Below are 14,594 nucleotides of genomic sequence, written 5' to 3'. Positions count from 1 at the left end.
CAAGTATAGGCAGGCTGTGGATATCCAACGGCGGAGTGGCCATGGGCGAGTAATCACTCTATATTTTGATTTATGTAACGAAATATGGGGTGCCACCGTGAGCAGATCGGAGCAGACGTTTGCATTTTTACCCTTTAGACAGGAACACTGGAGGGTGGTTTCACTTTTTTGCGTTTTTAAGCCACAAAAACGCCGTTGCCGTCTAAACGAAAGGCATATCTGATACAATATTTTTCCGTTTTCACCCCACGGGCGTTGTCGTGTAAACAGGGCCTCAGACTGTAACTGGGATATGGTTTTTCACAGAATGCACAGAGCATCTTCCATCCCATTAATAACAGGGCATTTAGTGACATAGATATGCCCAGTGGGATGACACCGTCTCTAAAGAGCCCAATAAAAAAAGCATGAAAACATAGAGCTTCAGGACATTTGCAATGTGTGACCTCAGAGGGCTTCTGTTCCTGGGGGCAGAGGTGGAGGGCAGCAGCTGGTTAAAGACACACACACACGATGCTGAAGGCCAGGCCGCAGCATAATTAAACTCTCCGGCCCACACCCCCATGGCAGGTTTACGAGCCGGTCCTAATAGGACCGCTTTCTGCAGCATCGTGTGAAGGAGTCCCGGCTCTAAAGCTCAACTTCCTGCAGGACCGGTGATGTCATGACGACACATTATAAAAGGAACATCTGTGCAGCTCATCGAGGCTCCTCAGCCCACTTGCTTATTACTCCCCGACATTGAACACACATGAACATCACATCACAGTTTGTCTGTGTGCGGGGGTGCGTTTTCCTAAAGGACTTGTTGACTATGTTGCGATCTGACACCAATTAAACCGCCACACAAAAGTAAAACTCCTGCAGCAAACAGACTGTCAGTGTTTTTTTTTCTAAGCACCGCAGTCTGTTTGACTGGCAACTGCCAGCTCAATTTGTTACATTTGTTCAAGGAATCTTTTGATGTGCATCGCTAGAGACTTTACTTAAGTTATGTGGAGGCAAAAAAAAGGCATGTCAATCAGGGACAACACAGTTCGCTCCTCTGTATGTGCCTAGATTACAAATAAATCACTGTACATTTTCCTTTATTTTAGCCCTTATTATGCAGTTCTGTTTACTTGTTACACGTAGAGCTATAATATTTTAATTATCAATGAACCTGCCGATTATTTTCTCAATCAATTCATTGTTTGGTTAATAAAATGTCTGAAAATGCCCGTCATATTTCCTGGAGCCCAAGGTGACATCTACAAATAGCTTGTTGTCTCTGACCAAAGGTCAATTGTTTTTTTTTTTGTGTTGCATGTGCGACAGGTACTGTACACCTAAAGTGGCCCCACTATTGGGGCTACTGTGGGGAAATTAAAAATATCAGTATCGGCATTCACTGCAATGGAACTAAAAATGATTGTTTATTGGACATTTGTACAAGTATTCAACATCATGCCACTCCAAACAAAAAAAGATGTAAATCTTTCATGCAATCAAGTTCCTCAAAACTCTTAAATCCAGCAAGGATTTGGCTCAGCTGTGCATCACCAACCTATATGTAGTGTTGGAATGTAGAGTATGCTTGCTGATAAGGCTTGCATCTAGACTTTGTTTTCATACTACTGCGTCTCACTATGCCAAAAAGCCAAAACATAGCAGTAGAAAGAAGGCGGCAATTAACCAAGGAGAACAGCTTTGAGGGTGGTTCTGGTTGATTCACAAGACTGTTTTCCAATAACATCAATACATTTTTCTCAAATAGCCTGTAAAGTGCAACTGAATGAAGATCTGCAGGAAGAGATTTCTCACCACTACACCTACACCATGTCTGCGCTATATGTCCCGACTGACTTCATGTGGGCAGCTGGGATTTATTTCAGAAATCAGAGTGATTTTCCTGTTCCAGTTATCAAAAGGAACTGTCTGGATTCTACCTCTTCATACATTTGCCACTATGATTGTGTACAATTTCCTTTTTTGATTCTCAGAGTATTTCTTTCAATACAAACTTTCTTAGCTGAGGATCATTGGAAAGAGGACTAATGGGTGTGTTTGTATCACCCACCCTCCCCCACATCTACTATAAAAAGGGCTAAAAGTACAGCCATCCATCCATGTTGGCTGTGAAAGGCCGGTCTTGTTGCTTTGGCTTATGTGCACCTGCTCCAGTACACTCTGGACACTTTAGCCAGCCTGGTAGCCTCTATCGCATCATTCACAGCACTCAAAGGAAAGGAAAACGAAATGCACACAAGATTTGAGTTGGGTTAGCTTCCACGCACCATTAAATTTTAATGGTGCGTGGAAGCTAACCCAACTCAAATTACAATATTACAATATTGTATATATTGGTTACAATATTTAATGATTAAATATTGTTTCTACTGTCCTGCTTGTAAGAAAGACAACCATCTCACTTGACTTTAAATTAATACCTATTGTCTCTTTAATTTGTTAAACATGCTGGGAGCTACACAAAGAAACAGTGTCTTTGAGGTTTGTCTCCAACCAACATCAATACAATCTGCAATTGATATTCATGGCACATTTAAGCTGTTCTTTGCTGAACTTTATTTCCACTAACCTGCAGCTGGAAACTGAGCAGTGTAAAAAGCAGAACGCACTGGGCAACAGAAGAGCACATGCACATCTCAAACATTTTCAGGTCTCTGACCCCCAATTAGACCTCAGTTAAACCTGCATATGTCCATGTGTTAATGCCATGTCCACAACATAGGATACAGTTTTGGTTGCTGTTGTTTTATCAGCCTTGTTTAACAGTCTTTGTACAGTTTAAACCTGTGATCTTAGTGTCTTAATGTGATCATTTCCAATAAATTGAAATGGATTTAAACTGTTCTTCTATTGAGCTGGGATCAGACCCCCTTTAAGAACCCTGTGGCCATATTGCTGCTCGGACCTTAAACAAAATCCAAACTTCCTCTGCCCACATTATATCTGCAATAATCGGCAACAAGTCCCCGCTTGCATAGAGCATAATATACAAGTAATTGCACAAACAGCCCGTGTGTGTGTGTTACAGGACTTCTCGGACACCACCCCCACCTCCACCTCCAAGAAAACATACAAAGTCTCAGAGTATACATGTGCTGCTGTCGGTGATTTTTTTTTTTTTTTTTTAAGAAGACAATACAAATCTGTTCTTCAGCACTTACGATTTTACTGAGATCCATGATCGTCCCCTAAAACGGCGAGTGAGGATCCTTGGAGCCAGAGAGGAGATCCGCTGTATCCTAACGCGGAGTAATTAGTAACGGGAAGGCGACTGAGGCAACAAATGCATTTGGAGAAAGGGGTGGGGGGGGGAGGTGGAGCGGGCCGTTAGCTCAACATGTGTCCCGATTTGGTATTAAAATGCTCCCCTAGCCTTCCTTCCTTCCTTCCGCGTCCTTTCTCCTTTTTCTCTGCGAGCCCTACGTGCTCCCTTATCCGCGAGGACTTCCAGCATCCGACAGCCGAGTAGCCGAAGCTCTCAGGGAGGAAAACACGAGAGGACTACCGCTCATAATACCCGCTCATTTCAGCTTCACGTTAAAACCCACCCTGCTTGTATGTATCAGCCCACATAGCGGCTAAGACCAAGACAGTAGGCTACCTTTATTTTGCAAATAGCCCGCTCTCTTGTTAGACAATAGTAGCACGGAGCCTGCAGAGAGGGATGGCTTAAAACCCAGTGGTTCCCAAGCTGGGGTCCGGGGACCGAACGGGGGTCCTGAAAGAGGGGAGGTGATGTCCAGGAAATGAGAAAACAGCTGCATATCCACTGGTGCTCCTTTTATTAGGAGGTAGTATGATCACCAATTCTTTTGTTTGGTTCACCTGGCCTGCAGCAGAAGACTACAAAAAAAAATCTTGGAGGATGTTCCTTATGAATGTTTTCATTCATTAAAGAGTCATTTTCAAGAAAAGGTGTGGACACCCCTACGCCTTCTCTCCTGCTCAGCGTGCCACACCACATACACAAACCATGAGCACAAGTAGCTACTGTTATAACACTACTAAAACATTATGGATTTTAAATAAATATGACATGACTGCGCATGCTTCATTTGGTTTTTAAAGCGCGGAGGCCTGTGGGAAGGGTAAAAAGCTCAGCTTTCACCATGAGAGCAATTCTAGGTAACTGATGCCCCCATCTGGTTTCTCTAAGACTGTCAACCAACATCTTCTGTCTTCACGGCACAGTTTTGTTTGATGCAAGCCTGGTATTTTAGAGTTTTACAATAGGCATTTGTCACAGAAGACATTTTGACATGTAGAAAAATCACAGGTGTGACTTTAAAAAAAGAATGAATTAATAGCAGAATGCCATTTATGCTTCAGTTTCAGGGTCCTGGTATTGTGCATGCTGGCTCACTGTCACAACTTACTGGGACACTTTAAACCATCGTTAATGTTAGAATTAGAAAACAAGGACTTGAAGAAAGAGAAAATCCCGCACACTGCTCTTGCTGCAGCATCACCATTAAAGAAAACTAACGTTTCGGTCCCTCTGGAGCTTCGTCAAGAGTAGTTTTCTTTAATAAATGGTGATGCTGCAGAAAGAGCAGTGTGCAGGATTTTCTCTTTCTTCAAGTCTTTGTTTTTGTCCTATGCACCTGCACAGAAGAACTGTTTGGAAGACAAATTATATCATATTCATAAAAAAAAAGAAGAAGCACTAAGCACACTTGTTTACCGTTATAGCTGGAGTCCTGTCCTAGCATTTTTGTTTTTTCAATTTCATTACAATTCTTAGAAAAGAAAGTTTAGTATTGTGGAGCCAGCCACAGACAGAAGTGGCTCACACTTTTCCTCCCACCTCCTCAAACTCATTGTTTTCTCATGGAGGTGGAAAGTTTAAAACCATCATCCACATCATCTGTTCTTTTTCCTGCGTGTTACAAATGCTGGATGCCTTCACAGACAATATATGCTGAAAATTGTCAGGGACATTTCCTAGATTCTGTGTGAGAAAGGACATGAGGTGTGATATGGGTGGGAACTTGGACAAATGCTCACAAGAGCTCAGAGTTGACTAGCATTGCTTTAACATATATTCTGTATGTCCTGTACATCTGTACTGATAAAAAAATGCTAAAACAATATAATGCAGTTAAGTTCAGCACTACCATTACTTATGATCTTATTAAAAACAATATGGTTACATTAACACATTGTTTTAGTTTTAACAAGAAAAGACCATTATAAGCTTCATAAAAGGTAGAATATGTGGCAGAGTTGCTGTACTGGATTGCATTAGATTGCAGATGTACTTAATAAAGTTGTCAAAGAGTGTATGTTTCAATCAATTAGAACTAAACTGATGTGTAATATACTGCATTTGTGGAAACTGACATGTTACAGCAGCAATTTGATACATACATACATGATACATACATTAACATTTTAGGAGTTTTAAGTGTTAATATGAATTATCCAATCAGACCTTTAAGTCATAGATTACCGTTCAGGGTAATTCAACACCCTGTTGGGATTCTAATTCGCAATAGAGGGGGAATGGCATGCAGCAAAGGGCCACAGGTCGAAACCGAACCCGCTGCGGTAAGGACTGAGCTTTCGTACATGGGGCGTATGCTCAACCAGGTGAGCTATCCAGGAGCCCCAACGTAAGGCATACTTGGTATCAGGATGCCACAGTTTTCCAAATTTACCTGCTGACGTCTCGTCTTATTTCCTGTATCCACTTTTGTCTTCCTAAAAGCTCAGTTTTTTCGGCTCAGCAGCTAAGAAAAACTTAGTTATGTGTTCTTTAACCTGTTGTTAGTGCATCCCAACACACGGCAGCTTTTAGGCCTTTTACTGTTGTTTGATAGCAGACAGAATTGACAAGGAGGCACCTTCATGCAATACAAAGTCAATGGAGATCGACTGTTTTCCTTCTGGTGTGGGCGGGACTTAAATGTGGTGTCTCTATACAGAAATAACAGACCATGAAATGCTGTGATTGACTAAGCAGAATCAAGTATTCAACAAAACCGTGTAATGAAGGGCTTTAAAGACCAAACATTTTCATTATTATTATTATTTTCACTACTAGTAGTAGTTTTTCTAATGTAAATTGGTTTATTAAAGGATAATAATGCTACTATTGTCATGTAGATCCCAACAGAAACAATACGCCTAAAAAGGTCCATTTTTAAATCCAGGCCACTGTTTTAAAAAGGCTTTTCTATACAATCACAGGACATCAGCTGACCGACCGAGACCATGCCAGCCACGATAATCAATATGCTACTCATTATACCATTGGTGCTGCACATTATACCTCCAGGCTAAACAGAATAAACTAAAATAAATAGAACAGTCTGTCTCCAGACAATGCCGGCTCTTTTCCACTGAGTCTCTTCACTTCCTGGTACGGCGTGGGCCCTTCATGGTGAGGGCAGCCTCACAGAGCATTTCTCACATACAGAAGTCCCACTCTGTCTCTGCCTGGCCTTCACTCAGCCAACCAAAACCCTTCCCCTTTTAATACAAATTTAAAAGTTTTCACATTATGTGTCATCTCCTCATCACCATCTTTCCATTCCAATTAGCTTCGGATTTGGTGCAGATATAGGATATTCAGCTGATACCTCTGATAGCATAACTTTTTGATATAACTTAAAAAATGTAGTTGCAGTAATAAAAGTGTTCCACATTAAAGTTCTCTGAAGCAAAACATGGTCTGTGTTGAGCAAACAAGCTAAAGCCTGCACACAGGGTTCAAGTCCTCTCATGCAAGACTGACTCTGAGGTTATAATGTGTAGTTTTTCAGGTCGACTCTATGTCTCCCAATGCTAAAGTCCAATACAGAAATGATCCAGCATTTTGTTAAAATCAACATATGTGTCCACCATCTGTACATGCTATAGGATTCTTAAATCAGTCTGCTGCATTAAAGCAGGTTTGCAGAGGATTTTTGGGCTAAGACATCTGTCAGACAATAAAAGGTAAAATTCTGAGTGCGTCCTTATAAACAAACTTTCTCTTTCATTCTGACGTGTTGTATAATTTAACAACTATCCATGCGAGTTGGCATGATCAGTACAAGGGCTTGGCAATCATTTTATATTATTGTTTATAACCTTTTAGTGGAATCATAAACTCTAATAATCATATCATGTTGATTATTCAAGCAACCTCTGTTGCAAATTAATGGTTCTGCAAATAATCAAAAAATGACAAATGTAGCTAAAGCTTTGTCTGTTGTCATGTAGAACAGTTAGGACATCAGTTTGACCACTTTAAATGTGATTGTATAATGTTTTACCATTCCTAATATATCAGAAAATGTCTATGTTAATATAATTCCGCCTTACAGGATGGCTACATTGCATGCATAACGTATACGGAGGGGAAGCTCCAACACTACGCTTCCACAATAATCAATGAAACTGGCTACACCGTGCATGAGAGCAGCACGCAAGTGGTGCAAAAGCACTGTGGAGATCAGCACTACAAGCTTTAAAATAGGACAGTCTTCTATTACGTCTATTTCTTTTTTGATTAAACTACTGATATACAGAAAATTACTAAAAGACTGTCAATGAGCTTATTGGAAGCTTATTGAGTTTCTATTTTTATTCATTTATTCCTGTCACCTGCGCCCTTTGATAATAACATAGTGAATGACAGTAAAATGAAAAGTAAAAAAATGCAGGTTTCAGTCTGACTTTTGACCTTCGCTGCATGTAATCAGAATCAGAATAAAACAAAAACTGCTGTAAAACACAGATGAAAACTCCAAAACAATGTGTAAATCAAAGCCATTGTTAATGCCGCCAGGAACTCATCGTTGCACTATTCTACAGCCAGTTAGTGCAATGAGGCCACAAACCACCGCCTGCTGTTTCTGCCGCCTCAGTGCTTTTAATGGTCTCGCTTTCATGCTTGCATGCTTGTCTGTGTGTACTGTATGTATGCGGATGTCCCTCCATAACTTCCCTGCACTTTGAATTGCAGGATGTAAATGAAGCAAAGGAAGACTCCAGACAATAAACGATGGAGGGGAGAACAACAAGGCAAAGAGAAAGACAAAATACAGTGGAGAAAGAGAGGCAGAGAGACGGGGTGATAAGAAAATTCTTGTCTATGTCCGCCCTGCTGAGTCCTGCTTGTGCCCGAGGCCCATGGCCCCGCTCCTCCCCTGAATTCCACAGCTGCCAGGGCACCGAACAGCACTAAAGAGGGTGCATGTTCATTAACGCAGGTCCATACTGTACCCCAGTGATTCCCAACCAGAAGTACTTGTAAACAAGGGGTATTTCTGTAGTTGCTAGGAGATGTGTGTGAGAGATTATAGTGTAATCAACTAATTAAAAAAAAAATGAGGCCATTTAATTGTTCAAATATATATTTACATTGAGAACACATTCAGTCAGATGTAACAATTGAGAGTGCGTAAAAACTAGTTAGCAGACAGGAGGGGCAGTTAAATGGTAAGCTCAGAGTAAAAGATAAACAGAAATAGATAAAAGTCATGGATTAACAGTTAAAATTGTTAACTAATGGATAAAGTTGAAATAATTAGCTAAAAGTAACGGATAAATGGTTGAAATTGTTAGCTAAAACTCATGGATTAACAGTTGAAATTGTTAGCTAAAAGTAATGGATTAGCAGTTGAAATTGATAGCTAAAAGTAATGGCTAAACAGTTTAAATGATTATCTTAAAGTAATGGATTAGCAGTTGAAATAGTTAGCTGAAAGTTATGGACAAACGGTTTAAATTTTTAGCTAAAAAAAGATTAGCAGTTAAAATAGTTAAAGTTGGCTAAAAGTAAAAGATAAATGTTTTAAATTGTTAGCTAAAAGTAATGGATAAATGGTTTCAATGGTTAGCTAAAAGTAATGGATTACCAATTGAAATAGTTAAGGTTGGTTAAAAGTAAAAGATAAATTGTTTCAGTTGTTAGCTGAAATTATAAAAGGTTTTAATTGTTAGCTAAAAGTAATGGAGTAGCCGTCAAAACCATTAATGTTAGCTAAAAGTAATGGATAAACAGTTTAAACAGGTTATAGATACAGTAAATGGTTGAAAAGTTCTACTACTCCAAGTGGTAGTAAAATGAATGCAGACTTGACCTAACCGACCATAATATTGACAGTTTAACAAGATAGAAAAGGTCACTAAACACTGCTATAAATTCACACCAACTGCCAAACAAGCATGTCTTCAAATACAGCTACAAATAGGACTCATCAATGACATCTGGGTGGACAAGTAAAGGAGAAGGAGGAGGCTGGCAGCCAGTCTAATTTTAAGGCCTTAATTATGTAACATACAATGTGGTGTCACTCAGGGGATCACGCTGCATGTCCCAACTGAGGAACTGGTGCCCCAGAAGTTTTCCACAAGCACTAATTTTGGCTCATATCGGTCCAGAGATTACTACCTACACCAGCTTTCAAATGAAAAATCCTGGCCTCCGACAGCTTGGAGATAGTTTTGCAATCTAGGAAAGGGTTGGCATCTCTGATTTGGAGCCTTAAAATAAAGATTATAACAAGTGTTTATTACTAAGTTGTTATTTACTTGTTGGTTTTCTTCTATTGAGAACACAATAGAACACCAAAAGATTGAATGCCGTTCAAGACAGACACACCAAAGATTAAACCCCCTAAACTCTAAATTAAAGAGTTAGCTGCTACTATGAGGCAAAACATGTCATTAAAAGCAGGCGCTGTGTGCTATAGGGCTGTCCTGTTTCTTTCTTTCTTTTTATAACCCAGTGTGGACACTATGGCAGAGAGGATTTTGAACACACCCCGGTTGTTTACCCAACTCAACAGAGATACAGGCAAGCACTTCTCAGAATCAGCATTTAACACAGCTATGGCTTTACAGTAGGTGAGCCTGCTGTCTGAAGAGCACACTGCTCATAGCTTGTAACTGTAGGTTGCATGTTGAGAATGACATACTATATAATCCGCTGTTTACCCTGGCTTTGTACTGACATACTGCTGACAGTCGTTTCTCTAGTGACACATTTCTCTACATGCATTGCAACTGATTACAAAAGTTATTCTGCTCTGTGGTTAACACATCATAATAATATTAGTCTATATCCATGATGTTCCACATCCAGGATTGCTCCAGTGCCACAGGAAATTCCCCTGGATGCATGTCTTTTTGCCGATGTCCGTTTCCTTCCGCTTTCTTTGTGTTGGAAATTTAAATTCCGTTTGATTTATGAGGACTGTAAACTGCTCCTCAGATCTCTGCATGGTAAATTGAGACAGCTAGCTAGACTATCTGTCCAATCTGAGTTTTCTCTCCAACGACTAAAAACAACTTTTGAACGTACACGTTCCACCAAAACAAGTACTTTGCAGCGGCTCTGTGCGGAGTTTAGCGCCGCTCATGACGATTGTGGTTGGTTTAAAGAAATGCCAATTAACCAGAGCACGTTTTTCTTCTATCCCGGAATGCTGTGTGGTCTAGCCAGACCCTCCTCCGCAGCATTGTGGAGGAAGGTCTGGCAATGCGAGAATAATATGGAAGAACTTCATACTTAACGTGGGCTTATTAATATAAACATGTATTAAGCTTTCACTGGACTTTATTGCTTAAAAGAGATAACTGGAGACAACAGAAGCAGACAGACAGATATGCAGACAGACAGGAGGTGAAAGCCAGCCACCCAGCAGATTTAGGAAGCTTTAGAGCACAACAGAACACATCAGATTATCTCTCGTTGATCCCCTGTAAAGTAGACAGCAGATTCATTGATTCCTACACCGCCTGCCATGGCTCTGGATCCCCCAGTCAAAAATCAACCAAATGAAACTGCCACAATTGGTATCAAGAACAAAACAGCTGAATGTGTCTAGTCATGGAACACTGATAAATAATAGCAAATGGGCTTTTACCCTCCTTAATGGTAGCAGTGAGCTGATCAACTGCAAAGCTCTGTGCTTCGTTTAAATTATCTCAGATAAATTAGAGCTATATTCCATTCAGACAAATGTCTTTTTACTGCAATTGCCACAACACATGTTATCAGAACTCAGAAGAAATTATGTACATGTATTGTGTTGTGATCCAGGAGCCAATTTTGCCTTGACACACTTTGAGAGGGTGGGATCTTAGGAGCCTGACAGTGACCTAGTGACCAGGCTTGGCTCAGGACACATAAAGCCACCATGCGTCTCTTCCCAGCCACTCTAATCCATGCTGCTACTGTTCCGGATGGGAGAGGCGTGGGGGACTGAGAAGGGGGTGGGCAAACTGTATGCAACCATCCAGACGCAGAATTGCCAAATACCTACTGTCGAATTTAGCAGCCGCTGTAAATGGGAGAAGCATGTTGTAGCACTATGTTGCAGCACTACCACAGCAGTTTGTGCTGCCTTGATTTATCTGACCTACTTTCTGCCCCCTTTCCCTCCCCTGTGCCTGGTCTGGGGAGAGGGGAGGGGAGACCACCAGGCAGGAAGCAGCAGGCTCCACAGCATAACAGCAGCCTACATACATATGCTCATTGGGATAATCCTTACTGCAAAGGCAGATGTAGCTTTTGAAGCTACACAGCATTCATTATTCACCAGAAGCCATAACAGAAAACTAAACAAAATAAACAAAGAAAAATCAGTACTTATCTCTTTATTTAGATCTTATCATACCATCATCACTGATCGTGCATGCCTTTACTGGAGATCTATAAAAAAGGTACCGACAGCCTGTCACACTTGACTCAGCTCCACACAGTCTCAACTTGCCTCCGTCTTTTTCTGATTTATCCAGCAGATAGGCTAAACAGCAGAGATATCTGAATTCAAAAAGGCCATTGACCTACATTTCCAACAGCTCTTTTGTTGTACAGTGGACTCATTGGTATATATGCTGATCACAGGCAGACATCAGGAAAGGCAACACTGTCTAACCCATAATCTGGATCAAGTACAAAAACAGCGGAGTATCAAAACTATGTCAAATGCGGTTATTGTGTGTCATGACAAAATCTCACAATGTATAGTTTAATTAAGGAGCTGACAGCAAACATTCTGACAGGACTACTCCCACCGTATAAAGCGCCTCTCTGCCAGGACTTGGCTTCATCCCACGCTTTCAGGAAAATGCTATCATTAGGATAATGTGACCCCCCCCGTTGCTCCATACCTGCCCTCTCTCAAAGTTTTCCTTCTCCAGCTCCAGGCTGTTGGCCCCTCCAGTCCGTCGGATCACTTTGGGAATAGCGTTGGGTACTTGCTGCATGGAGCTTTTCACTCGATCCATTGTCGTCTTTTTTCACAGCAGCGAAAAAAAATTTTAGCCGTTAAAAAAGGCTAGACTGAAAAACAAATAAAAATAAAAATAAAAGCTGCAACTATGGCGGGCAGCAGTCCATGCTGGGCTGGACTCGTCGCCCCTTTCACTGGATCATTTGGCCTCTCTGTCCACCACCCCAGTCAATGACAGGAGCAGCCTGAACGGCACCAGTGTAAAGTCAGCCAGGCTTAGAGGAAGGGGACACTTCCGCTTTTCAAAATAAAACCCCTTAGCCGACGTTTTAGTCTGTAAATCAGAGATCTTCAACAGGGGGTCCGGGTCTTCAGAGTTACTGCAGGGGCACCAAATTATTGTTAATTTTTTGAAAGTTTTTTCAAAAATTAAAACTTCTTAACATGAATCCAACATATTATTAGCAAATAGAAAGCAGCCTATTAGTTAAAAAAAACTATAATGATAGGCTACTCACTAAGGTAGCCATTCACAGATACAGTTAATCCTGAGGATTTAGTGTGCCACATGTATGTTCAACATTAAAACATGATTCATAAAATCATGCCAACAATAACGTTGAAGACTAAACCTGTAATGCGTGAAATGAAATTAGGTCCAATTCTTACATGTAAAACAAGATTGTAGTTTCATAATTACTTGTTACTAATGAACTCGTATTGAACTAAAACCCGGAAGGTCTCCATTTACAATAGATGTATTTGGATATTTTCTCTGGCAACTGTCACTGACTGACTCCTCCCAGTGTTGTAGCCACTGGCTGGAGCTGCAGCAGGGCCCGCCCACGGCATCTGTTTGGATTTTTATTTTCTAGCCCCGTCCAAAAGAAATACTCCTGCAGTCTTATCGTGCAGATATGACATATAGATCTTAACAAAAAATATGGCTGGGTTGGGGAATTCAGGCAACTTCAGTAACAGTGATATTTATTCTTAAGCTTTTAAACAATTGCAGAAGTAAATTAATTGCATGTATTATAGTTGAAATTATGCTTGTTGTTGTAGGCAGCAACAATTTAATGGGAGAAATCCTAATCCCTGCCCTTTTGCTCTAACAAGCACAAGTAATATGCAAGGAAAATATTTGAATCTATTAAATTTTATATAATTTAATCAGGTTCAATTGCTAGTGACTGACAATACAGTAGGCTACTTTTAATGCCATACGCTTTGCTGGAAACAAAAAAATGAGTTCCCTTATGGTGTCCTGATTAGTGCTAACACAACTTGTCCAAGTAAAAATAGACAGGTACTGAACAGTCAGCATCAGTGTGCCGCAAGTGTGCCACTATCAGCACTGTCTGAGCAGCGATACAGTATGTTATCAAGTATTGTCATCACACACTATTTTTTATATGGTCTTTTTGCTGTAAACACAGTCCACTCTGATCAGTTTTGGTAAGGAGCTGGTTAAAGAGAGCTGATCCTGCTCTTGTATTCCCTGGAGGATATACGTAAGCAATGGATGATATCTTGTCCGTGATCATATGATGAAAGAATCAAAACTACAACAGACTCAGCCTTTGCTCTCAGTCTTAGGCGGAGCCTGTTCGCTCTGCACAACTCAAGACTACCATCTGTTGGTCAAACATGGGAACCAGAAGTCAATGTACATTTAATTAAGCTTTTGTCTACACAGTAGCAAAGGCAAATTTGGTTTTTCACATTCATAATAACAAATTATATATACATATACATATATATATATGCTACATATAAAAACATAAAGATAAATAAACAGTGGAAGAAGTACTTAGATCCTAAAGTAAAACTACCCATACTACAATAAAGTTACTCAAAGTAAACATCCTGCATTAGTATTATCAGCTAAACGTACTATAAGTATCAAAAGTATAAGTACACATTCTTGAAAACTGGCCCCTGTGACAGACATATTATCATATATCACATTATTAGATTTTTAAAATATCATTTAACTGTTGTAGCTGGTCGAGGAGGAGCAAGTTTGATTTCTTTTTTATACTGTTTGGTAGTTTATGCCAGTAGATCCCAACCTGGGGGTCAGGTCCCCTCCAGAGAGTCAGAAGATAAATCTGAGTGGTCATGAGAATTTTAATAATAATATTAATGGGGTAGGAAAGAACATAGAAATTCAAGTTCTGCAACTCAAATCATATTATAGAATCTACTTTTTGTCAACTATCAGAGTGTTGCTCTTTGGGCCTCAAACAATTATATAAATTAAACCATCTGAGTCTAAGTCTGGCCGGGATGAAATTATTCTTCGGTGGAACTGCTAACATCTAAAATGGGACAAGGGACACCAACCAGATACAGCTTTTTTTGTAAGGGGCCACAAGCCAAAAAGGTTGGGAACCACTGGTTTTATCT

At 40.3% G+C, this 14,594-nt stretch overlaps 1 protein-coding gene across 3 annotated transcripts in view; it reads right to left on the bottom strand.

Moving 5' to 3' along the window:
* Nucleotides 1-12,424, bottom strand: part of hip1 (huntingtin interacting protein 1) — a 46,076-nt gene extending 33,652 nt beyond the window's left edge. For 2 of the 3 annotated variants that reach the window (XM_039818637.1, XM_039818642.1), the window contains exon 1: nucleotides 12,121-12,424. In XM_039818637.1, the coding sequence (XP_039674571.1) occupies nucleotides 12,121-12,237 (117 nt within the window). In that variant the 5' untranslated portion in view covers nucleotides 12,238-12,424. Of the gene's footprint in view, nucleotides 1-3,170; nucleotides 3,659-12,120 lie in introns of those variants that run through there. The other variant, XM_039818652.1, reaches the window with a different exon arrangement.
* Nucleotides 12,425-14,594: the final 2,170 nt, after the last annotated feature.

This window comes from Perca fluviatilis, chromosome 2 (assembly GCF_010015445.1).
Source record: "Perca fluviatilis chromosome 2, GENO_Pfluv_1.0, whole genome shotgun sequence".
Classification (NCBI taxonomy): Eukaryota; Metazoa; Chordata; class Actinopteri; order Perciformes; family Percidae; genus Perca; species Perca fluviatilis.
This window is presented reverse-complemented; position numbering and strand designations above follow the sequence as displayed.